The 26,830-nt window shown below is 36.2% G+C and overlaps 1 protein-coding gene across 4 annotated transcripts in view; it reads right to left on the bottom strand.

Annotated features, from left to right (window-relative positions):
• The window catches only part of PRKDC (protein kinase, DNA-activated, catalytic subunit), an 85,651-nt gene that overhangs the window by 51,598 nt on the left and 7,223 nt on the right, over window positions 1-26,830 (bottom strand). For all 4 annotated transcript variants that reach the window (XR_012040904.1, XM_072852523.1, XM_072852521.1 and 1 more), the window contains exons 11-37: window positions 26,599-26,745; window positions 24,291-24,455; window positions 23,261-23,429; window positions 22,131-22,180; window positions 21,383-21,520; window positions 20,946-21,095; window positions 20,380-20,495; window positions 19,524-19,683; window positions 18,486-18,572; window positions 18,001-18,120; window positions 17,458-17,617; window positions 16,900-17,006; window positions 15,727-15,817; window positions 14,175-14,338; window positions 13,363-13,515; window positions 11,971-12,078; window positions 10,960-11,186; window positions 10,443-10,537; window positions 9,354-9,453; window positions 8,227-8,360; window positions 7,457-7,711; window positions 6,175-6,401; window positions 5,067-5,275; window positions 4,796-4,928; window positions 3,545-3,703; window positions 3,018-3,221; window positions 710-895 (exon numbers count right to left, since the gene is read on the bottom strand). Coding sequence is in view for 3 of the 4 variants with exons in the window: in XM_072852523.1 (XP_072708624.1) it covers window positions 710-895; window positions 3,018-3,221; window positions 3,545-3,703; window positions 4,796-4,928; window positions 5,067-5,275; window positions 6,175-6,401; window positions 7,457-7,711; window positions 8,227-8,360; window positions 9,354-9,453; window positions 10,443-10,537; window positions 10,960-11,186; window positions 11,971-12,078; window positions 13,363-13,515; window positions 14,175-14,338; window positions 15,727-15,817; window positions 16,900-17,006; window positions 17,458-17,617; window positions 18,001-18,120; window positions 18,486-18,572; window positions 19,524-19,683; window positions 20,380-20,495; window positions 20,946-21,095; window positions 21,383-21,520; window positions 22,131-22,180; window positions 23,261-23,429; window positions 24,291-24,455; window positions 26,599-26,745 (4,014 nt within the window). In the remaining variant the exon portion in view is untranslated. The remainder of the gene's footprint in view (window positions 1-709; window positions 896-3,017; window positions 3,222-3,544; window positions 3,704-4,795; window positions 4,929-5,066; window positions 5,276-6,174; window positions 6,402-7,456; window positions 7,712-8,226; window positions 8,361-9,353; window positions 9,454-10,442; window positions 10,538-10,959; window positions 11,187-11,970; window positions 12,079-13,362; window positions 13,516-14,174; window positions 14,339-15,726; window positions 15,818-16,899; window positions 17,007-17,457; window positions 17,618-18,000; window positions 18,121-18,485; window positions 18,573-19,523; window positions 19,684-20,379; window positions 20,496-20,945; window positions 21,096-21,382; window positions 21,521-22,130; window positions 22,181-23,260; window positions 23,430-24,290; window positions 24,456-26,598; window positions 26,746-26,830) is intronic.

Here is a 26,830-nt window from a genome sequence, read left to right as displayed (position 1 = left end):
TCAAAAATATATTAAGCTCCCTCTCAAAGCCAGATTTCCTACTAGTCACTTCACTGCCAGTTAATACAGCAATACAGCTCACATTCTTGTCCTAACACATACCTTTAAAACAATTAAAGTTTAAAATAATTAATTATAAAAAAGAAAAAAAATTCTCAATACTTGACCTTTGTGTATATTTGTGTACAGCTACTTTTACAAGCTTCTAAAAAACCCCAACAGGATAAGTAGATAAATTATGTTTTCAAAATAGAGAAAGAAAAAAAAGACCAAAACTCCAATGTAACAGAAATTAAAGGTCTTTGAAACAAAGATCTTTCTGCAGTCTGTTGATATGGGTAGAACTCCTCCATTGTGACTTTCTGGATGCCAACATGACAAAGAATGTTATCAGAGGCTGCTCAGTTTCAAAGTTTACTCTCTGCACTTGTATCAATCCTCCACAAGGAAAGGAGGCAGCTAAAACATGAGAGCAGTTAAAAAAAAAAAAAAAAAAAAGGGTGTGTGTGTGTGTGAGAAGAGCAAAATCTAGTAATTGCTGCCTGTCCAAATATTTTTTGTACTTTGCAAATTAAAAAAAATCAGATCTGATATTCTCCACCTTTTTTTCCAAACATAAAACATTAGAATGAAATAGCATTTCTTTAAAACAAGATACAATTCCTACAGAATTAAAAAAGTTACCTGGATGTTATAAAGCAACACATACCTGCAGAACTTTTGCCAGCAGGGTCAAGACTGCCATTTTGCTCTCGGGAGCTGAACCTTTGGCCCACCAGCTGTCAAGTTTGTTCCAGTTTCTTAGTAGGGCTGTGACCAGTTTCCCTCCTTGCTGCTTGCGTATGGTACGCTCCCTAAAACTCTGATCTAACATGCCGTTCAAAATGCTACCAACCTGGAAGGAAAAGCAACAGGTAGATTCTTGCATCTCAGATGAAAGGATGATAGTATTCATTGGTATGGGCAATCATAAAAGAGCATCACAGATTCAGAACAGAGCACCTGACTGAAAGTTAAAAAGTTTGTTGTTAAAAGGAAGAAAATTCCTTCAACTTAGGCTCTTTCTGTCTGACTTACTATCTGTCCTAAAAGCACCTAAATTAGAAGCATCTTTCTCTTCTGTTCTTTGACTCTGTTGGAAAGCTAAGATTAGGACCTAAAATCAGAAGATCTTAATTCTATCCCACATCCTTAAATATAACTGTATTTAATGGAAAGCAAATGCCTAATCAAGGAAATTTGAAAATCCTACCCTGATATATCAGCAAACTTAAGTTTAATTTATTGCATCACACAGCAATGCTAGATTTAAGTCTCAAAAGGATACAGGAGAAGTCTCTCTGCAGGAAATTAAAAGCACACACTTTTCAAAAAAGAGACTTCTATCCAATTTACTCCTGTTCCATTCAGAGTATAATGCAGCAATTCCTTCCCATACCTTTTGTGTGAATATGGAGAAATAAGCGATAACCTAGAATGACTCTAAAGATCAATACTTGGAAATTTTAGTTAGTGTGAAGCTGAGAAACAGGAGAAATAGCACATATGCTAACTTATTTGCATACATTTTGAAAAGAGACATAAACCATGGCATACCAGATATGAACTAAGTATGCTTCAATCTCTTTTCTTCACAGTCTAAGAAAGACCTGACTAAAACTAATGGTCACTGACTTCCAAACATGAATTCTGCATTCTCCTCTTGAATATTGGCAACCACCTAATAAACTAGATTAATGTTATCAGCCCTGCGATCTCAGCAGATTTCGATGGGTACAATAAAATAAACCTTATTTTTTCTTTCCGTATGTCACAAATGCATAAAACTAAAGAAGAGATGTCTTATCAAATGTAATCCATAATATATTTTTTTTTAAAGTCAGGCAAAGAAGAACAGCAGACAGCAGATAACAGAAAAGAGTTGTTTGACCCAATTTGGCTATTTACCATAATTACATTAATGAAGTGAAGACTTTTAACACTATTGCTACATGTAGTCAGTGTAAATTAGTAGTCTATCATTTATCAGAGACACTTTTAAAAGTAAATCTATTGTGGCATGCTCTGCACAGGAAACCCTACAAAGTCATCACAAGAACCAGCCTTTTAAAACATATATACATCTCTCTACAATCAAATTAAACAATTTCGGGTATAATAAAAAATTATGTTCCCAGTGTTTTAAAATGTTACTTGGAAGCAACACTTTTAAGCATAACACCTTGGATAAAAACTGATCCAATTATTTTTAAAAGGATCATCTACTTTCCTGAGCATCTTTTTAAGCAAAAGATCTTTCTTTTTGACCCTTCTATTTGTCAGAAGCACTGGAAGAAGGCTTTTCAATTACAACATGCTTCCTTCATGGACCTGAAAGTGAGCTCTACGTTAGTAAGTAGTGTGGATCAACAGGAGAAAATCTGTTGAGCAAAACAAGTGGTGCTGCGACTGAGTACATGACACCTACCCTGTATTTATTTCAGGTCACGGGCGGTGTATGTGTATGTGTTTGTCTCTCTTTTTAATACTTTGATCTAGCTCTACTCTAGTCCTGCGAACTAAATGCCCATTCATGGTTGGAGTTCATTTTCCAGTTTAGTTTCATCCAAAACAAATCCAGTCCGCATGCTCTGGGACCACTCTACAATTAAAATCAAAGCACAGTAAATGGGAACAATCAGACTTGCTTTGAAAGGACCTTCTTGATCTGAAGTAGAATGCAAAAAAATCCTGAAATTCATTGATTTCAGGATAGGTAATAGCACTTTCCACTCAGTTTGATGTGAGACGACAGACAGCCTAAGTTATGTCAAGGTTGCTAGAGATCATGAAAGCGGTGCCAGTAGGCATCAGGAGGCCATGACAAAAAAAAAACAAAAAAAAACTTATCAATGCAATGCTGTCTGAAGTGCAATGCTGTCTGAACTACACACTCAGTTACATCTACCTGTAACAACAAAGAAAGTGTTACTTCTAACATTGCCATTTGACTTTGTCCTTTTAAAGAAGTCTAATACCATTTGGGGATTGCTGACAGATGATTCCATAAGCTGGACTATGACCACATCCAGGTTTTTCAGCAGCTGTTGATTGATGGTTTCTGAGAACAGGCTGTAGAAATACTGTCCATGCGAGAAATTGATCAGGTTCTTCTGGGATGCTCCTGATAATGGCACAGATAACCCCACTGTGTTCAACAGCAGACTTACTAGCTCCTCACACTGTGAAAATTAAGGTATAGAGACAGAGTTATCTGAAGTACATTAAGTTCCACTCATTTCTTACAAAAGGCACATGAGTTTTTTAAAGCTTCCATCCCAAACTCTTTTTATGTTACCAGAAAGCACAAAAATAAAGCACAAACAGAATACTGAAATGCTCATTATCTACAATTGCCACTCAATTAAACTGAAGAATCCTTACAGTTCCTCTGTAGCATTATGAATAAAACATCAGCTTCATCTACCCAAAATATGGGTAGAAGACTATTGATGATGAGTATTAAATTATGATTTGGTATTGAAACTAGAGAACTGTATCCCACCTGGTCATCAATAGCAAAGGCTAGCTGCAGGAGTCTATCAGCTAATCGCTTACTGCTGATGTCTAACGATGGAAGAGATATCTTTTCACCCCCAGGTGCAATACCTTTATAAACAACTGAAAGAAGCTTAGAGCCAACTGCGAAATGAGGCCCTTCATCCTATGGAAATAAACAAACAAGTGAAAATTAATATAAGCTGAAAAAAATAACATAAAGGCCTTCCAATCCACCTGTATAGCTAATGAAAACACTTCAACTCCAGGTCATTTTCTTATAAAGTGATGCAACTATACCAGCAAATATACCATGACAAGATACCTTTCTAACTGAGGAACAAGATTTTTAACAGACAACCCTGTTGTGTACAAAGTTCAGAACAAACTAATAGTCATTTGAAAAATCTTCCAAAGATTCTGACCCTCCTGCAGATTTTTTTCAGACAAAAACACTACTACAGAAATAAAATGAACAGCTTAGTCAGAAGGGGTGGGCCACAAAAGGTAAACCATGCAGCTCCTTGAACATCACCATCCTACAATCACACCTCTAGCTTTTGTTTAGACATAGAGGATATATGGCAAACACGCCAGAGAAATTAAATATTTTGTTACTTGCTAAATATAGCCTTGCTCACCAGTAGACAAATTCTCTCGGTCATTGTGGCTGTTGCATAGCCTGTTTTCCTTCAATTGCCCCAAATAAAACAGATTGACTACAATCAGAAACTTAGTAGAAAGAATTCTTTTGCGTAATACAGCCTAGACCCCCACTCCCCAGCTGCTCTCCATTCTGTTTTCCTGCAACTCAGACTCACTACATTGCTTATGATCAGCCAGAATGTATTCCTTTTCTAACTTCCCTCGTCACTTTGAATGTTCTCTGTTTAAAAATTGTTGAAAAATGCCTCCTTTATAGGATAGTAAATCCTGATTTTTTTGAGCTTTCAGTCTTGTGAAGCTCACTAAAAGGAAGTTTTAGATAGATTCTGGTTCCCTTCAGGCCCTGGAAATTGAAGACAGACAGACATAATAATGAAGATCGTTCAAACCTCAGTATTGTGCTACTCAGATTTGTAGAATAAATATAAAACATTTATTTCTGATCCTATTCAACACCCGCTCTTCACTGTTGATCTCATTTTACACAACTTCTTTATCGGATCTGTTCTCTGTTTTCATACTGGCCTTTTACACAGGGAAAGCTCTTTACTGTATAAAAATATTGACCATTATTTTCTGGATAAACAAATACCTGATTGTGAAGAACAGAATGCAGCAGGCCAGATTTCTGGAGTTGCTTGCAGGCAGAAAGGACAGCACTAAACCTAACTTGATCAAAACGTGCATCTGAATTAAACAGATCGACAGAACAAAGGTCCTCAAGGCTAATGAGAAAAGACAAGCAATAACATTACTTTGGTGGGGAGCTCTATGTGGGTTGTACACAATATTATTTACTTTCTATTTCTCATGGTGAGTGGCATTTGTTCTGGATTCAGGCTTACCAGAAAGCCCCTACTTACCTCTGTGGTGTGATTCTTTTTTTTATGCACAGTTTCAAAGATTCCTTGTAGGGAGATTTCATCAAAGCTTTCATGAGTCTTACTGAGATATCTGGGAGATTTTTCATGACTTGCACATCAGCAGTGTTAAAGCCTACGTGTGATGGATCACACACTGTCATCACGAGAAGCTCTATAAGGCTTGGATTAAGCAATTCCTTCTCAAGTAGCTAGAAAGAATAAAACATTAAATAAAAGCTTTATTTTAAAATCCATCTAGATTTCCCTATTTTATTCTTCGTTACTTATCATTAGCCCTTATATCTAAAATGAAACAAAACATGGAACACTAACTGTTCTCACAAAGTGACATTCTCTTTCTCTATGAAATGTCTGACTTTCAATCAATCGTGTTAATACACAGAAATTAAGTAACTATAGAAATATACATAGGAGATATGCTATCTCATCAAACTGCACATAAGATCTTTTATGTCCACATAGGCCTGTTTCAGTCTTGATTATACACCTATAATCACTTTGAAATCCAGATGTACACCTCTGTGCACATTATTAGAGATTTACTCAAAACAAGAGACAGTCACAGTCTCAGAACTAAACCTGACAGTGTAAATTTCATAAGAGACTCATAAGTACTATACTTTATATAGTTAAATACAGTTTATATTGCATCAAAGCCAGGCAAATGGAGAGACCTGAATATCTATACTGAATTCAAGAAAGAATTGCCACAATCTGCCTTTCAAGCAGCTATCACCTCCACACATTTAAGGCCATCAGGAGTCATGCAGGAAATACTCATTGCAAGTACTCCATACAGAACGACAATCTCATAATCAATATACAGGAGTCTCATAGTCAACATACAACTGGAATATACAGGAAATACTAATTCCTCTAATCAAAACTCCATCAACCACTAAAAGTAACTGTGCAACATAATTCTTTTCACTTACAGGCAAAGACTGTAACAGTTCATGATGCTTAGTCATCAATTTCAATTAAAACACCTCTGAAACTGATATTCTCCAGCATCACAATGAAAACACAAATCTTTAACTACATATAAATTTTGTATATTTTATCCACTACAGATTTCAGTGCCTACCTTCCAGAAATCCTGCTGACATGTTTCCAGGATCATGGTGACAAACTCCATGATTCGGACTATAATGGTACACTTGCTGTAATTATACATGTCTCTCTCTTGTGGACTGAACATGCTGCCTTTTGAACTGCAATCAAAGCACTGCTCTGCTGCGTGGATATCGTGCAAAGCAATAGTTTCAAGGAAGAACTGCACAGCCTCCAAGAATGAGGATCTTTCATTTACACCTAAGAAGAATCATACTAAGTTGAAATGATACAGCAGCTCTCAACTTTTAAATATATTATTTTGCGTTGGGAAGAAAACAGTCATCCTGAGATGATAATCAGAAAACCATCACATGTCACACCAGTATTTTCTGAATGTCATATGCCAGTTCCACATATTAACATTCTGGGCAGTGAAGGGTAGCTTTCTACTTATTGATCATTATAAGCCCTTATTAATGATAATGATTTAAGCATCTGTAATAAAATGTTGAAAATTTTAAATGCCTAGTTTTGAATCATTTGGCCCTATGCTAACTGCATCCAACAATGATCTTACGGTGTTGTTTTAAACCAAGACAGCGAGGACACTGACAGACTACCTAGAACTTGTACAAGACTTCATATATGAAGTAACTATGCAACTGTACTGTCAGTGATAAAAAGCATTTTGTTTAGACCTGCATGAATAATAAAAACTTTTTGATAGAGATACAATGGCTACACAAGGTATTACTATGCACAAGATCAAAATTCAAATCCAAGGCTTCTAGATCTGATGCAGTTGAAGCATTAGGAACTGAAGAAAGGTAATACGTACAGGGCTTGAAGTGAAAATGGGACTTCATTCATTGCTTTCTGATAGCTCCCTCCAGACATTAATAAAGAGCAGGTAAACAGCGTTGGAAGGATTTAAAAAAAAAAAAAAAAAAAAAAAGAAAAAGAAAAAAATCTATTGCTGTCCTCAGCAGAGGGAAATTAGCTGTACAGCATAATTTTTTTTAAGATGAGATAGAGTAAAAAGAAGTTACTGGTGAGTGGATGATAGAGAGACAGAAATGTGAAGGTGTATCTCTAGAACTGAAAGGAAACATTTTAAGATACACTATTAACAAAGTACTAAGTAATCAAAAACCATCCAGTACAACAACTGTCATTGAAACCTTTGGGAGAATTGGTAAAATTCATCAACGCTATGTTTAAGAAAACAAGCTTCAAGTCCAAGTTAGGAACTTGTCTAGGATGGGCTTTGTGTAACAGACATGAATGAACCTAATACAACAGTAATTGCTCACCCAGTATTTCGTGAGGTTTGACCATTCGCAGCTCAAAGAACGTATTGTAGCAGTCCAGTGCTGCTAAGAACATATCCATCCACCACATGACAGTCTGTAAACTGAAGGGCTCCTGCATACCACGGAGAGTTGGCTGAGAAAGGATCCCAGATGGACTTCTGGCATCGCTGCCACCCCCTTCAAATGTGTTAATGAGGAAAGAAACACCTCGTTCTTTTAGAAAATTAGCCAGCCAAGAAGATGGAGATTTGTTTCCTGATAGAAAGAAAAACACAAATATAAATTCTCTAGGAAAAACACATTTCAAGCTAGCAAGGAATTAGAGGCAAATGGACTGACATGTCCAAGCTTTGTGTCTTGAACTGGACCTTCTAGCAGAGAAGGTATTGGTTCTGGTCTAGCCTTGGTCATACTACTTAAATTACCCACAAGGAGGATGTCAATTTGTGAGACACTCCCACTAGTTCCCAGTCAGCAAATACTGCCTTCATAGCTGGACACAACAGTTCTGGACCTGTAATTTCGCCTTCCTGGCCAGAAGGAAGTTCGCAATAAACCCCTCTTCTATGTCCACAAACCCTGAGGTTCTCACAATATTTGACTTCCAGTATGAGCAACTACTTAGTTTCTATTTAACAGCAGTGAGTGAACAGACATTTACTTCAAAAATATTTTTTTCTTGTAATTAATACTTTGCACAGAAAACGTAGAGGGAAGGCATGCACAGTGTTTAGAAAGCAAAGATAATACTACATTGTGACTTACAATACCTGGTAATAAAGGAACAAATTCATAGAAGAGCTCCATGGCTTTATGTCGGCACTCTGTCTGAGGTCGTCCACACTGCACTAAGAGCCACTTGACAACTTCCTGAAGACACACTGGCTCAGTAGCTGGAAATCCTCTGCACAAAAATATTAGAGATTAACAGTGTTCATGACATCTACCAAGAAGCCATAGTCTTCCAGTTGAAAAAAATCAAAATGTTCCATGAGCATTATGAATGTCCTTTGATCCATCTAACCAAAACCCATCTATATTACAAGGAAGAACTCTTCTACAAGCACGTCCTGCGCTGCTTTCCTTTCTCCCCACTCTACTTTGGATCCCCAGAGCATAGTCTTTGTTGCAAAATTTTGAAAAGCAGAATCAGGTTTCCTTCCTTCTCTTTGTAACACTCAAAGAGACAAAAATGCAGATTAAAGCTTAAATAAGCCCACATGGTTTTATCCCACCCCTAATTATCCAGTCTCCTAACCTACCATATGCCGCAGCAGTGAGCTAACTCCCAGATTCCACTTGCATGTATTTTTAGGATCACAGGATAATTCAGGTAAAAAGGGACCTCAGGAGGTCTCTAGTCCAACCTCCTGCTCAAAGCAGGGTCAGCTATGCGATCAGACCAGGTGACTCAGGGCTCCATCCAGCCTGATACTGAATCCATTTTTGCTTCTTCCACCTTTTTCACTACCTCTCTTTAATCACTGATCATCCTACTGCTGCTTGTCCTACTTCTAATACTTACAGCAATTAAAAAAAAAAAAAAAAAAAAAAAGAAGACTTGGGAGGAGTTTCCTCCAAATGCTTTGTAACACCAGTGCTAACATTATCATAAACGCTGCTGGGGGAAGCATGCTTTTCTTTCCCTTTTGTCCTTGTCAAACTAAAGCAAACTCTCTGTTCTTAGCTCACCACACTGGAATAAAGAATGACCATCATGATCCTTTTTTATCATGTCTAGCATTTCTCACCGGTGGTCCAACAGAAGTAGCAGGAGATCTCTATCAGCAACAGTCACAGGATGAATTCCCCATTCAGTCCTAAGTGTTAATGGAACTACATACATTGTTAACCAAAATGTAGTATTTAAAAAGCAAAAAAATGACAAATTGCTGACCGTGGTACTCTCCGTTTTCCTTTCTTGTTCAGAGAAGGCGCTTTATGTTTGATTATGCGCTTCAGGTGATTAACAGCATCACAACATTGTTGAGTGGTACCTGTTAGAAGGAGAGAATTGACATGTATAAATAAATGCTAGTAATGTGGTTAAATGAATCAAAGTAATATCACTATAGAAATGGTGCAAGAGACACACAGGATAACGTCTATCACCTCCACTGCTCTGTGCTTCTACAGTAAATTTTTCAAGGCTGCAGAACAAGATCATAAAATAGCAGACAAGTCAACATAGCCTGAGCTAACCGTGAGGCCTCTACTATAAAACTGTGTATTCTATTTTCTGTGCTCATGCTTAGAGAAACTGTAAAATTTTCCCATATGAATATTTCTTCTGGGGCCACTTCTATCACATCCTGAACTGTTTCCCTGAAAGAAATAAATCTTCGTAACATCAATTTTTGGTTTTATGTTCTAATCACTATTAATTGATAAAAGTCAGAGCATGGGAAAAAAAAAAAAGAGAGAAAAGCAAGTTTACTGAAGAATCATTAGAACTGTGGAAGATGTCACAGATTCTTCACACAACTACATACTGTTGTAGAGAAAAATGACGAGGCAAACAGGAAAGTGTATTACAAAATGGTGGAAATCTTCCACAGAATATAGAGAAATGCCAATTTTTCAAGCATTTTGTTTGTTATAAAAGAGTAGACTTCAAGATTTTCATCAAGCCACATTTTTACAATGTGTAACTGCAAAACTAGGACTCAAATCAAAAGCACCACTAGCATTTTTAGTATTACTACAAAACTGTAAATCATTGTAAACGTGAAATGGTTCTTTTTCTTCAGCACAAAATCTTCCACCTTTATATGTTGCAAGGAGTCGATTCAAAGAGTTCCTAACTAGATATCAAATGACCTCTCTATCAGTAATGAAAAATAATCCTTCCTTTGTTGCAAAAGTAAGCACATCTACTTTTCCTCCAGTTACAGATTCATGGTTTGGTTTAGTTTTTCTTTTTTTAATCCACGATTCAACAGGATGGCTTTTTTCTTCATTCCATAGTTAATTAATTATAGCTCACCTAATGATTTCTCATCTTTATGGGTTAAGGCCAGACTTTCCAGAAACACAACCAATGCTTCAAATACAAACTGCTCCACCAGAGAATTTTCTTCCCTTTAAAAAGCAGGAATAAATATGATGAGAAAAATGAGTAGAAGAAGCACGAAGTGTGAAATTCTAATTAAAAAAAAATTAAGATACTGTAGAGATAAACTGCACAAGATGTTTGGACGAAAAAGTACATCTAAACCACTCTAAAAGAACAGCCGTGAAGATTCGCTGACCACTTTTAAAAGGCATAAGTAACTTCCCATAAACTTGTGATAAAAATTTAAACTTCTGCACTCCCCACTTCCAGAAAGCCTGAAATCCAAAATTATAATTAAAAATTAATAATCTAACTCGATTTTACAGCTATTGTATTCATTAACAGAATGAGTACCAGTAGATGACTATTTGAGTTCTACACTCAATTCTTTTTATCTCCTTGAACTTTTAGTCCAAGTTAGCTACTGTTCCGAGCTCTGTTTGCTCACCTAAATTCTCTGTAGATGCTGTTAAAAGCAAGTGCTGCACCCAGTCTCTTGAAAGCACTGGGATGAAGAGCAAGACTATACAACCGTTTAAAAAGAGACTTGGTATTTGCTGGGCTTTCCTCCTGCTGTCTTGGTGTTGTCTGCTTAATAGACCATTTCAAAAATTCTTGTATGCACTGACCACAGAAATCTCTCAAAGTGCTGTCAACTGGATCCACTATGCCACTCTGGAATTACACAACATTACTTCATTACAAGAATGAAAAAAAAAGGCATTGTCTCAGTGCAATTATTAGAGCATCTTATTTACACAGTATTATTTGTAAGTTTAAAAAGTGTACTCACACTTTCCCAGAAGTAATAAAGCCTCAAAATTTCTACTGTCCAAGGGAAGGGGCAGCATTTCCAGCCCTCACAGCACTGGATTAGGCCTCAGAGATCTGGATTTCTATTCCCATCTCAGCTACTGAACAGTTTAGAAGCCTTGTCTAAGCCAGTTTCCTCTGTTTTAGAAGTGGTGTGACAACACTGGCTTTAATTTACAAAAAGTACTGCAAAACCTCCTGACTTATCTTGCCTCCAGCCACTTCAGATCAGTGCAAAAGCCAGTTTTAAATTTAAAGCTTTTGCTGCTGGGGAAAGCAAAAAAGCTTAGAGGAAAATTAAGCACACATCAAATGCAACTTTCATTCAGAGTGGGGGAAAAAAGTTATGTATTTCAGTAGTTCCTGGTATACACTTATAAAAATAGTGTTTCATTAATCCTATAAGCACCCTAAAGACTCTACCTGCATTTTGAGAATGTCAAAGAAATAGAGAAATCCATCATCAAAATCTTGGTTAAGAAACATTAAAAGATCACAAAATTGATAAACTGGTTTCCTTCTTTCAGACAAATGAGGAGCCATTATACTTGTTTATGTGCTCCTGATTATTTCAGTAGTAAAATTACGCTGGTTAAAAATAAAGTCATATGGCACAGAAAAAAGAGAAGGAAGACTTATGACCTACCAAGATGGCTTCCAGGAACACCACCGTATCTTGACTCTCAAATTTTTTGTTGTTCGTAAACCAGTGAATGAGTTGCATGACTAAAGGCTCATACAACTGTCTTGTTACCTGAAAAAAGGATCAGGATTATCCATTTCTAGGATTAATATATTTCTATGCTATTTTGCTATTTGAAATATGTAATAATAATAATAAAAATATTTATTTGAAAAAGGGTCTATAAAATGAATAATCAGCTTCATATTACATTCCCATACCAAGGATTAAAAAAAAAAAAAAAAAATCTGGTTAGCTACTTTCTATTCAACTAGTCTCAAAAGACCTCCAAGCTTACTTTCAGTAAGATCCTCTGAGACAGACAAAAAACATTGCATGCCACGGACTGATATGCCAACGTACAGCCAGGGAAACAGGGAAGTTTGGTTTTAAGCTGTATTTTGATCTAAAATCTCTCTTAATCTTTACCATATACATTATTCTAACTTGCTGGATTTCAACAATTCTACCTGTAAGTCAACCTGATCAAATACTCTCATACTATAACGTGAAGGAAAGAACCATTAAATATACTTGCTTACATACATACATGCTTATAATACAGTGCGTATGCCTGCGTGCATTGGTTTGGACCAGGCATTATTTACCTATGGTTTATGTTCAGCCATATGCCAGCAAAAAGGGTTTCACCTAAACTGGTAACATAGCTTCCTGTATATTTTAACAGACCACAGATCCCTTTGGTCTAAAAATAGAATCTGGATGCCAGGGTCCAAACAGCAGTCTGAAAAGGCACAAAACCTGTAATTTCAGTGGAGCTGAACCTATGTGTCTATTCTGTTTTGTGTAAAGGAGGAGAAATACCAAGTTCCGATGTTTGAATTAAATATATCATCCTTAGCTATCAGAGGCAGCTTCAAATTCTCTCCCAAATGCTTTTCTTGTGGATTGTAGCTTTGCACTCATCCAATATTGAAATAATCAACTTCACCTCAAATTAATTTATTACAGAAAAATAAAAATGTGGAAATTAAATACAGCAATAAAGAGGAACTACTACCACAAACTCTTTGAATGAACCTTGAAACTTGAATCTTGAAACTCAAATCTTGAAACTCTCATGTATTTGTACAGTCCTCTGAGTTACTCTGAATTATACTCCATTATTGAAGTCTTAGAAAAGGCTTCCACCCCTCGCCGCCCCTGAAATCCTGAAAAACTATCCCTAAAATAGAATTTCAGCTTGCAAAATACATTATATTTGGGGGAAAAAAAAAAAAGGCAATGTGTTAGGATAACTTCTAACAGGATAGCTTCTAAATAAAATTATAAATGAATTCCCACATTTAGAGGTATTTTAAACAACATAAAATGTGTATAAATTAAGCTGTTTACCTGGTCTACGTCACAAGCAAGACGAAGCAGTACTGGAAATAATCGCTTATGTAACTGATACATACGTGGGGGACCCTGACGTCTTTCTGGCATCTGAGATGCTTTCCCCAACATATACGTGACTATGCTGTGCAACAGCTCACATGCTGCAACCTGAAATTTAAAAATCCCTTTGGTTATGCATCCATTACTTTCACAGAGAAGACAAAATTGTGGGCAGGAGAAAATGAGTCAAAAGAAAGGATGTACTTGAGAAATCACCATTCCAGGAACAGATCATGCCCATGGAAATAATTTATACACATTCTAACTGTCCTTTCTCCTAACGTTTTAGCCTCTGTCATAGGCAGTCACTTTTCAGCTGGAGAAAATTCATCACTGCATAAGTCACCCACCATCATGTGTTCAAGGATACCTCTGTTCCGGACTCTCTTTGGATATTAACATCCCAATCCAGCAAAGCAGCAATATTTGTTCAGCAGCAAAATTGCTTAGATGCTCTGCTGGACTGTGCCCATAAGCTCATAGGCTAGACATGAGAAGGAGGCCAAGCAACACTGAAGATCAACTAGTTTAAAATTTTCATTTTTATGTTAAGTCTAACTCTCAAAGCACAATGGTGTCTGATAGAGCTTATAGCAACTTCTGCTCTTTTGTTTTTAAACACTCAGAATAATGTCATCATGAAAGAGCACCAAAGAAGCACATTGCTATCTATGAATTAATTAAAACAGGTCTTTCTTAACAGGGAAAACATTTTATGCAGTATTTATCAGCTAGCATAAAAAAAGATGCCGAAAAAACATTAATACTTTTGTTTGTCTGTCACTTGCAGAAAGAGCCAGTTCAGTCACACGAGGCAAGAATAAATCCAAGTAGATGACAGGCTTCATATCTGCAAATGGTACAGCAAAGCTCAGACGCTTCTCAGTGTCCCAGGATACACATTTCTTCATCATCTCTTCTGCAGAGGTAGCTAATGCATTTGAAAACACCAAAACAAAAAATACCTCCTTTATATAATATACACAGAACAAGTATTTCTGTAGCTCAGTCAAAAAAATCCGTAACCTTCCAACTTCAGTTAGATTGCCATAAAATGTTAATGCTTTATAAATTACTGGGTATTACAAGTACCAGAAGTATGTTAGAAGGCCGGTTTTATTTGCACATCCGAACAGATGTTTAGCCACTACACAGAAAAAGTAATTGCAGCCAACGTTTCAGGAGACAGACACAGCAACCTCCCGTTTCAATATAGGTAGGTTTGGAGTCAATTACAAACCCAGAAGACACTGAATCACACTTGATTTAAAATACTTCTTTAAGACATCCAATGTACTACTTTTGTCTTTTACTGTTATAAACAATCAGACAGGAAGATCCAACATACAGACGCCTGCAGTTGCACAGAAAATCACTACATTTATGGCTACGTCTTCCAAGGAAAACTGCCCTACTTACTCCCTTCTTTCCCTATATTCCCATATTTGTTAATTTGGTTAACAAAGTCTGACCACACTTTGTCTTTAATTTCCAGGGAATAATGCTACTTTCCCACAGTATTTCTGAATAAGCAACAGAGAAGTACTTGGCCAAAAGAGCATTGATTGTAAAGGCAGAATAAACAAATGTAAGCACTAAAAGAAAGGAACAAAACTTCTACACAACTAGATTAGGTTTTAGACTGACTAAGTTTTTATCCCTTACAGCTCATGGTCAGGTACCTACGCTATACTTTTCCATTTTTGTTTTAATTAGATTTTATGATATTTAATAATTAAATTATAAACCTTATTCACAGACTGAACAGAGAAGAGCAGAAAACTTTTTTTTTTTGAGGAGGCACTCAAAGGGAGCTCTACTACCTGGACATACTAAAGGGATGCTGCACCTTAAACTCACAAGTGAAGAAGTAAGCTTGCTGAGACTTACACAGTTCACAGGCTGCAGTTCTGCAAAACTAGAGTAAGTGAGAATTGCAGTAAAAAGGTGGAAACGAGTACGGAGGAGTTACAAACTGGGGCAAAGTTTTAAAATGGCTTGGCAGCCAGAGGGCAAAGGGGGGGAATAAATAAAACCATACACTGAGATGCATATAATTTTTTTGCCTTTAACTGAAGTTTTCTACACACTTTCTGCATTCCATAGTAAGTTAATGAATACTTTGCTCTCCTAAGTGAATAAAAGCAATTCCAGAAGTGAATAAAAGCAATTTTGTTTAAACAAGAGCAACAAAAAATAGCTTTCCTTGAAAAGCTCATACATTCTTATAAAGTGATGTTGAAACCTCACTGAAATCAACTTTCAAGAGAGACAGCAGAGGCATGTAAATATTTTTATTTACACTGACAGGACACTCACCTGTAATTAAGTTGTGGTTGATCTGCCCTCCCAAAGATCCAAGAAGGCGTGCCACTCTGGTCCTCACTGCTTCCAAGGAGGGACTGTCATCCTACATAATTCAACAGATTTATATTAGTGAAGGAGGAGTTACTTTTATACATAAGTAACTTGGTTTACTTTTACTATGTAAAGTAAATAAGGTTTTATGGCTCTTATTTTAAGGTTCATTAAGGTTTTATTGCTCTTATTAACATATGGATGAAGAAGGTAAAATGAAGAACCTGTGGGGAGGAGAACCGCATCAAACAAGAGAACAGTTTTCGTTCAATAAGCAAAAGAGGGGAAGACTGGAAAGCATTTTCATCACATTTTGTGGGCTTTGAACTGCCATTTCTCAAGTAAACGTTAAAATTTTATCATCACAGATAACGCATACCTACAGAATGATGTAACAGTCTAAAAAGTGCAAAGAAATCTGAAGTAAAAATTGCTCTTTTAATTTGCTTTAATCCAGAACTTAAAGTTTAGATCCTGTATCTTTATGCAAGCAGCCAAATAATTTTCATAACCAGCCTGTATGGGATATAAAATTCACTCATTTTGTTTAAAGACCACTAGGATGGAAAGAGTTATATATATATATATATTTATATATATGAATAACTATTAGTTTCACGCCTAATAAAGGTTTATTCCAAGCTAGTTTGTGCACTGGAACATACAAATAAAAGTATACTTATTTTTAGCTACTTGAGAAGTCACTGGTCAAAATGATATTATGTTTGACTTCTAAGACTATGAATCCACCCACAAGATAACTAAAAAAAAAAAAAAAAAAGGTTACACATTCACAAAATGGCATTTGCACACTGCACCACTGCTAGCTGGGGCCTGATTTTAGGTGTAGGAACTAAATTTTTGTTTCCACAATATATTAGTCGAGCAGTAATGCTGACTTACAAGATTTCTTCAGTTCCCTTCCCCTGCTTCATTCCCATTCTCACCCTAGAATATGACATCTTTCCAGCTGTGCTGATGCAACAAGCTTTTTGAGCCACATTGTAGAATGGGATTCATTGAACTGATCTAAGGTAGAAATAACCCTCAGAAAAAAAAGTATGTATGCAGGAAAGGAAGAGAAACGGAATTGATTAACTCACATTTAACTCTAAAAACAAACAGTGTTCTTACCAATGAAAGAGTCTTTGCTTTTCTTAAATGCTGTATCACAACTTTATTAAATCCCTTCTGGGCTGCTCGAGAAAGTTTCCTTACTTCCCAGTTATTCTGGGATTCAACTGATGAAAAAAAAACCCAGCATATTAGTATTAGTTTATTCTAGCTACACCTCATGCACCTACTCATAGTTTCTTTTAAAAAAACCACCCTGGTTTTGCCCATTTTTAATTTTAGGATGTCACAATAAAATGAAAGAGTAATCTTTCATTTTAAATATTTATTAAGGAAAATAATTCTCTATTAGTGAAAACTAAGCTGATTTAAGGATACAAAGGACAAATCACAGAGAAGTAGCATATAAAATGGTTACGATTAATGATTGTTTGGCAGTAGCAAATAAATCCTAGTTTAAGAAAAAGGTAAATTTTGGGGCGTGAGAGAAATTATGTTGTTCCAACCACAAGAAACACACAAACCACAAAAAGTATGTCACATTCATATCTCTAAGCGTGACTATGCAAAAATCATTTTCCTCTCCCTCAAGAGTAAAAATTCATTGCCTGTATGTACCTGTAGAAGTAGAGGTTTTCAAATAACAATCAAGAAGAGGTAGAACATCCTTGTAGTGAGGTTGCATTATATGTCTGGGGATGTGAGCTGACCAGTCTTCCAAAGCATCCAGTCCCAGATCAGCCATTGGGGTACAGCTAAGGCCCAGCTTAAATGCATTCTATGTGTCAAATGCAAAACTATCAGTCTTTCATTTTTATTGACTACTATTATTTAAAGGTAAAAAATATATACATATTTGAAAGCATTTAGCATACAATACACCTTCCTTCTTAATAACTTTTGTCTGCTTAACATCTCACTCAACATCAGCACAGGAGATATGTTACATTGCAACATAGGCACTAACAGAGTCAGTTTAGTGCAAAAGCAAATTCTGACAATTTACTTGTTTATCCAAAAAGTCAAGTATTCTATCTCAGTGAAGACAGTGCAAAGCTTAAGGGTTATCTTACTTACTCAACAGGATACTAACTTTGCTCCAGAATTTTTGTACGTGTTTTAGAAAAAAAAAAGTGTTAGCTGTACATCACTTTGACCCACCTGCAGTGCAGGAATATATGCTGTGATATCAAGCATGATGATGTCATGTGGTAAAGAGAGCAAAAAATTAAGACAGGATGCCAACAACTCATCTTTATACTGTTTCATTTTTGCTGTAACCTAAAATTCAGATAAATAGGTCAAGAACAATTAAAACCTTATAAGATCTTGATTTAGGTATATCAATATTGAGGTAAAATACAGAACTCAAAACCAATACTGGAATCTCATTCACCTGCAGATGGTTACCACGAAGTATTTAATGCACAATTATACAGTTATTTCTCAATTGTACATCAGTAAGTGACCACAACGCCTCTTCCAACATTAAATAAAAAACAGACAGAAAAAACCCACTGTGTTGCATCATTCAAACAGCTGTAATACTTCTATCATATATGTAAGATTTCTCAGAAGATGTAATTTTGATTAAGTCATTTATGCTTACATTCAGACTAAGAAAGTTAGCTAGCAAAATAACTTACCTCTTTTCCAAACTTTACAAACAGTGCAAAGCAAGACCTCTTTTCTGGGTCTTCAGGACATTTTCTGAGACTCTTTGGACTGACACCCTACCAAACAGAAACCACAAGTTAACAGTATTAAAAAATGTAGTACACAGTACAAATATGAAGCACAAGCTGGACTCAAAATAAATACATCACTATCCAACATGAAATCGGCATCAATGAAAATTTGAAATGTACATTTTTTTCTCTCAATGCTTAGAAACTAACACTAGTACCATGCACTGAGAGTCAACTTTTTGGAATACACTTAACATTACCCAAAATAAGCAAGATATGTAGGACTGAAAAATAACTTTTCAATGGCTTAATTTTCTCCTTGCCCTCCCATCTAACAAAGCATAAAAGAAAAAAAAAAATCCCTAATAGTCGATGCCCAGGTGGCAAGAATGCAGGTGGAATAAGAAAACAGCAATTCTCAACATCATCTACAGTACAAGCATCTATACCAATGAGTTTGCAAATTTGCTTCACTTGGTGCCATCACCAGCAGTGGCAGGGACAGTTCTGGGCTCTGTGGTGGGCTACACACACAATGGGATGATGCACCATCACCTTACAATAGCTTCCATAGCACAAATGGTGCATCGTATTTCTTGTGGAAATCAGTGAGTGGAATACAAGTATACCCCAGAAGTTGACTAATTAACCCATATATGTCTCTGCTGTTCTGGCTATATTGTTTCTGATATCCAAGCTATCTTCTGTACCATCTGTGCTGCAAGGGTATTTCCTATCCCTCTGTTCACCCAGCTCAGGATTTTGGAAAGAGCATTACACATGGATGGTGTCTCTTCAGAAACTGGGCTTCTAGTCTAAATGTTTACTTTCTATGTGCTTGTAACTACGGAGGCATAGGATGCTATAAACATTTCAAACAACTGGCTAACAGTTTCAATAAACTATTTTCCATAGCGCATAAAACACTTTATATAAAAAGAACTGCACCATCATTAATACAACATGTTACCCCTCCATTAGGAAAAGAGATCTAACCTCAAAGTATTTTATTTTCTTGGCAATTTTCATTGTAACAGAAAGCAGCTTGTAGAATCCACTAATAAGAGGTAGTCTCGTTGAATGTATAATAAGCTCATAGCCAAAGGAATACACCCAAGGGTTAAAGTATTCAACATGCTTCTCTGGAAGTATCTCTCTAAAACAGATGCACAGAAAACACACGGGGGGGGGGAAGAAACTTAATAAACTATTTGTTTGGGTTTTTTTCAAACTTTCAAGTCAGTACAAGAAAGAGAAGTAATGTTGTAACAGAGCAGCTCCAAAGACAATGAGGGAATAATTACATGCTGCCTTCTGAGGCAAGCATAGGAAGATTTTTATTTTGCTTTACAGTGTAAAGCCATTTCCTCCTCATTACATCTCATCATTAAATTTATACAAACACGCATACTCACGTAGCACATTTCATTACTGTGACTGCAGTATTGCTAGGGGAAATCAACTGGACCTTCACAGGCAAACAATGCTGTACCTTTCGCTTAATGCCCCGTACTACTTTATGAAGACTGTATTTCTGGTCTCTCAAGTACTTGGTATATATGGTCAGTATGATAGTAAAAGTTACAACATATACTGAAAGACAATTACACCCAAATAATGAAAGCTAATTACTCGTCTCCTGTACTCTTTAAAACTGAGCTGATGAGCTAGGATGTTTTTACCTATGACCCAGATGTCTGAAACACACTTACTGTCTCCCTGCTAATCAGCTTGTGCATTTTGAAATACAGTCTATCATCGTAAGTCAGAAACAGGCACCTTAAATAAATCTGACTTTAAATTTCTTCCAACCACTTTGTAACTTCCAAACAACATAAAAACATATTAATACCTGCAGAATTCCACTAGATTTATAAAGGCAATAAAGTCTGTTGGCTTTGTTGGCTGAAGGTTTGAAGCAGGGTCAGAAGTAGGCCCAACCAAAGCACTGTCAGTTTCATTTTCATCCTGAAAATAAATATTGAAGCAAGAACACTGGATCTGTGACAACACAGAAAGCATTTACACATTTTTTCCAGATAAAGAATCTCCTCCTCTTTTTCTAGCTGCTACAAGCTAGTCTGACACTGACAAATGACTAATAATTGACACATCAATAATTCAAATAAATAATATGGGTTGCTTGCTCATAAGCAAAAAGCGAGTAGAAAAATGAAAACCACTGGATGCCAGAGTAGGCATCACAGATTCTGTGAACTTCTTCCGATTTTGATGTTCCCATCAGAACTAACACTGCATGCAATATCCAGAAATATGAAGTAAAACATTTTGACTTGTATGAACATTACTTCAAGGACATTATGAGGAGGTACATAAGCATAATGAAAAAAAAACAGGGAATGTGATTTTGCTTCCCCTACAACAGCAGAAACTAATGGACAAGTCATCAGGTCTCACCTGTTCATTAACATCCAGTTTCTGAACAGTCAGGTCCAACTTCTCAATAATCTTCAAAATAGATTTTATAAGTTCATCATATAGCAAGCGATTCAGGGACTGCAGCCTTGAATTTGCAGTAAGAAATTTTTCATCTTCAAAAACACATTCCTTTGTAGGACGAAAAAGTTCACGTTTCAAAACACCAATGAGAATTATTTCTTGAATTTACAAACCAAGATTTGAATGATTCAGAGGATTCAGCTTTAGACGTTCCTCAGCTACGGAAGTCTAAAATTCAGCCCTGTTTAATTCATTTATGAGCCACAAAATCCAACTAAATCCAGGAGACAGTTCTTCTACAGCATGACATTTGTAAAAAGTCTAGGGCTAGAAAAGCAGTGATAAGACTCATGATTACTTTTCCTTTTGTGTTTCCATGTTAACTACACTTTTACCTTCATTGTGTCACAGTTCAGTAGACTTCTAAAGAGATGCAGATAGTCCTTATATGTTGGTACTTTCGATCTCCCTGTCCCAACCTCTCCAGCTTCACGTGAGTCTTCCAATCCAGAAGTTTCTTTTCCAAAAAAATCCTGAAAGGACACACAACATTTTTCAGAAACACCGTATAAGTAACTACCTGACTCAAGCCAAAACACAATGTAAAATTACTTATGCAGGTAGAAACATGAAATGTTTAGCTTTCTCATTTAACCAACCTGAAAAGAGCACAAAACAACCATCTACTTTCAAAAAATCTCTAAAGGTCTTCTGCTTCCAGTGGTAGCTATTTGAGAAACTCTGTAGTTATAGTGCTGCACAGGATTAAAAAGCTTTTAAATCCTCCCTTAACACAAACATTCAGTAAAACTTTCAAAGTGTCCAAAATTGGTTAACCTGGAAGAAAGCTAGATGACCTTAGGTACAACCTACTTTGTTATGGACAACCCGAGCAAACAAGAACTGCAGAGAACAAAAGTCTATTTCCTATTATTTTTTTCATTCAGTACAAGAAGCACATCCTCATTATGCTGAGCAGATGTAGGGACCAGAGACCAATAACAACTGAACCACAATTCAAAGTGGGTGGTACTATTTTTGCTTCTTTAGGCCTTCCCCTGTTTACTAGGCTAGATCGTCAAGAACTGGAATGTATACTCTAGAAAGCTAGATAAAATAAATATGTTTAAACAGTTATTTTACCTTTGAAAATGTGATTGGCTTGGAGAAGATTCTGATTAATCCCTGATGCACTGAAACAAACAAACAAAAATGCCTGAACAGACTTAAAAAGGCACAGATTCCATATCACTCATTACATTAGCAATGAATTAAATCAGTCTTCTATTTTCTACATTCTGTCAGGATGAGGGAGAGGCATTAAGAACACAGATTTTTCTTTAAGGACAAATATTGCCAAAACCAGAGCCATAACTCTAGGATGTTTCACATGCAACCAGTTTTGAACTTGCTTCTTACTACTTTTTCTCAATATTGCTTTGACTTTTTCCGGAGTCTGAATGCAGTGATGACCAAGGCATTGCCCATAATGCCCATATTGAAAAAGGCAACAACTCCCAATGACCCTCACAGACATGGACTTAGGATCTCCTTTCTGGCATGGTGCTTGGGTGCACCACATCCCAAATCAAGAACATGGAAAACAATGAAAATGCCACAGCAATAGAGAAAAGCCACCATAAATAATCGAAAGAAATTAAAAATAATTTCTGAAAATCATTATAATGAATTGTCAGCATGCTGGAGACTACTAGAATTGTCAGCTACCAATGCTGACACATTCATTACTACATTCACAGGACTGTATCTGACTAACCGCGTATTTCGAATTTTCATGTTTACTATGTACAAGTTCCAGAGCATAAAACGATTGCATTTCTAATAGAGGCGACACTACTTTCTGTGATATTTTGTAGGGGTAACTGAAAGGGTATTGAACAGGTTTTTGTACATTTTTCTGTGAAACCCACAGAATCCCTCCCCACAATCCTTCAGAGCAGGAACATAAGCCATGTTTAAACAGATTATCACAAAAATATGTTCTCCTGCCCTTGATGATAGCCACTCTGTCATGCAAAACAGTTGTTAAATGTACTCCTTAAGTGATTTAACAATAGATATTGAAAAATTACAATGAGAACCCTAAACCTCCATTATTAGAGGCGGGAAAAGCTTCATTTTTGACCCCAAATGGCTATTCCATGCATCTCTCTTAGAACCAGTTAATCAATTTAGGGAAAAAAAAAATCCAAACAAAAAAATCACCCTTGCCCCCCAAAAACACAACAAAGGTAATATCACAGACGACTCACCCACAGTGCTAATAAAACTCCAGAGAACTGGACCTTTTCCTGAGAGGGCTAGAAATACCTTTATTATAGACTTGCAACAGACTAACTGCATTTTTTCACTGTATTGTGGAAAGCTATTTATCTGCAGCACAACTAGATGTTCAAGAACTGGAGTGTATACTTCAGGAATCTAGAATAAATAAAAGCAAAACATCGATCATGCAAAGACAATGGTTATCACTCAGTATCAATTTGAAGAATTATGCTAAATTATTTCAGCAAGATACTTTGTTACAAGAATTTACAACACAACCTGTTCTGAGAACAATAAAAGACCTAGCAAGTGAATTCAACTTAGATACAAAAAACCCCCAAAACAAACAAAACAAACGGAATAAGGAAGTTTCCTGGAACACATTATGGAAAGTAGCTCCTGAATAGATTAGTGCTTCAGTGGAACCAGTCTTAAGCTTATTAGAAAAGTACCAATTTAATTAAACAATAATAACACAGCAGTATAATCTGTTCATCCTTAACAATCTGAATACAATCTGAATGTAAGTGAAAGTCTCTTCTCTGCCCCAACCTTACTTCCCAGCTCCAGCTAGGATCCAGAAAGCCCTCAGTAGAACACAGAGAGCATAGCATCGGAGGAAAATCAAAGTACCAGCCTCAGAGAACACGCTAAGTATCAGTACCAAAAGAAAAGGCAGCAATAGAGTGGTATAAATGCATAAAGAGAAGGGTAAGGCTAGGTCCAAATAAATAGCTTTGCCTAAAATAAATGAAAGCCTATTCACATCTGGCTATCATGGTTTTCATCACAATGCACTGTAGCATTTTATTGAGTATATCCTGTGCATTTTCTTTATTTAAATAAAATCCAATAAAGTATTCTCCTGATATTCTTCCCATCCCCTATGAGCTAAATATCATCGTATTTCAGATAAAGAAACACCTCCTATTATAGGTAAGTTCACAGCTACTACCTCCTTATACATCCATAGCTGCATTAAAAAAAAATGACTGGTACTTTAAATACTTCACTTACTGTGTCTATATAGTATATCACACTTGCAATGGACTGGAGGAAACTTGGTAGCTGATACAGATGGTCATCTATTGTTTCTGCTTCTGTGAGGTACATTTGCTTGCAACGCTGAAGGAGCTCAACATACATGTCGTCAACATCCTTAGAATGTATAGCTTTACAGGGCTTACAGAGGGAAAACAAAATACTGACTTAGCAACTTTGTACAGTCAAGCAAACGTATGCTGTAGCACTAAAACCCAGCCAAGTATTCACTGAACCATAATAATAATCATCATCATAATCTTTTAAATTTTTCCAGGAACTCAATACATCTGAATAAACTAAGTATTCTACTTGCTACATGTATGAGAAACATGGTACCTGCAGTGAACTAAAATAATAGTTTACTGATGCAGTGTAATTTACTATAAGACTACTTGAACTTTCAGTGACATGATTTCAAATCCAGCCTGAAAAGCATGGAGTTTGGCTGTAAATATCTTAAATATGGCATTATGGATGCTAATATTCACTTACATTTTGACCTAGCTGCATTAAAGTAGTAAGTGGCTTACCTTAATGTGGCTTAACCAATTAAAATTCACAGGCTACTACTATTTAACATTTAACTCAGCAGCCCAAATTCTGAACTTTTATTGTGCTGGGATCTGTACAAACAGAGGATAAAGACTACTCCTAAACTAATGAACATGCGGAAAGCATCCCAAACAGTACTAGAGGGTATGTAATAATGCTTACAGATTTCTGTAGAACGATTTGTAAATCACAGTATTTAGCATAAGCTAGGTCAAAAAGCAGTCTTTGTGGAAAAGGAACCAGGAACCAGATCACAGGCAAGAATTGTAATAGGGAACTGACCATGGAAAAAGAGTGGACTGATTTAGGCAATGACAGAATATGACAGTTAGGCTAAAGATTGAATCTAGTCTGCCCAAAAACATGCTGACAAAATTAAGACTATCCATTTATCATTTGTAGAACTGCAAGTATTACTTTAAAATTATTTTAGTGATTAGACAGTAAAGAAATATTCTGCCTTGAAACTGAATCAATCACTGAACTTGCGTTCAGGCTAAGGCCATTACTTGCAGTAGCAGCAAGACTCTTCTTCCTCGTAACCTAGCATCTGATCCTTGGCCAAGATTTAGTCTAAACAGGCTAACAACTATTACTGTGTCTTAACATACTAAAGATTTATAGGTATTGGAGCATTAAGATCCCTTTTTCCTGTTAAAATATGCAGTATTATCCTATGTCTGTATTTACATTATGCAACTTTAATTAACTTCTTGTGTTCCATAACAGATACTTTTGACGAGCTTCTTTCAATTCAGTAATTGGAAATCCTTCATTTTTTCTGGAAACAATACCTTTAACTCAATTCCTTTCTAGCTCATATCATAGAAAAGGAAGACTAGGTTTCAACAAAGCACATTGAAAATTCTACAAAACAAATGCACTCTGCTCAAAAGGTAGCAAAAGGGAAAGGATTCAGCTAGTAACCAGCTATTCTATCACATTTCCTAACCTTCTCTAAATAATCTTTGAGATTATTTAACTTAATCTTTGCTTTGAGAGAAAGAAAAAAAAAAGGAATGTCTAGAATTTTGTTATATAAAAGTTGGGGTACCACCATCAAGCATATAGGTTGCAGATAGATAAACACCATCCTTTCTTTATAGAACCTAAACTTTACTTTTATATTCCTATTTTAATTGACCACTGACAAAAATTGGAAGTTGGTTCTTAATGGTGCTTCCTGACAAATATATCTGCCCTCCACATAAATATATAAGCATGGGTTTGCTTTTTTAATTCAGAGTTGTTTCACAGATTGCCTCCTACTGTCTTGCAGTTAGCAACACATTTTGAGGGTTCTGATGAGATTCCTGCTCTGTAGCAAGCATATGTGAACTGCTTCCAGAGCAGAGCTGGCCTGGATCTACCATCTGAAATGCGGACAGAGCTAACGAGATATTGACTGCACCTAAGCAGTTAAGCACATCCTTAAGTTTTGTGACAGCTGTATATGAAGCCCCTGTTTTTTCCACTTCAGAACTAATGCACAAGCAGAAGTAACCACAACCCTCAGTGCTGCAAGTGCTCCTACTAAATTCAGTATGTTTTAATAATTTTAAACCACAAAGTATTTTACAGTATAGCTAATTAAGTTCAACACTTAATCCAGAAACAGTAGCACTCCCTATGTAACAAGCTGCGTAAAATTGTAAAATGAATGGTATATGAATCCTAGCTTTAAATCCATCCAGTACACTCCTTTATCAAATAAGTTTCCTGCACATACTGCTGCAAAAAGCCCATATCCGCGAATGGCAATGGACAACTCTTTGTTGCTTGAATCCATCCTTCTGATGATTCCATAGAACTGCTCCATGAAGAACTGCAATGTGCTCTTGTGTAGCTCTGCATCCTTAGCTACCATTAAAGAAATCTGTAAAGCAGATACAAAAATTTTAGGATTTCCAGAAACATGAGAAAAGCCACAAAACAATTACAGTAAATCTTAGAAGATACTT

The sequence above is a fragment of the Ciconia boyciana genome, chromosome 2 (genome assembly GCF_034638445.1).
Source record: "Ciconia boyciana chromosome 2, ASM3463844v1, whole genome shotgun sequence".
In the NCBI taxonomy this organism is placed as follows: Eukaryota; Metazoa; Chordata; class Aves; order Ciconiiformes; family Ciconiidae; genus Ciconia; species Ciconia boyciana.
The sequence above is the reverse complement of the archived record's forward strand: the minus strand, read 5'-3'. Positions and strand labels throughout refer to the sequence as shown.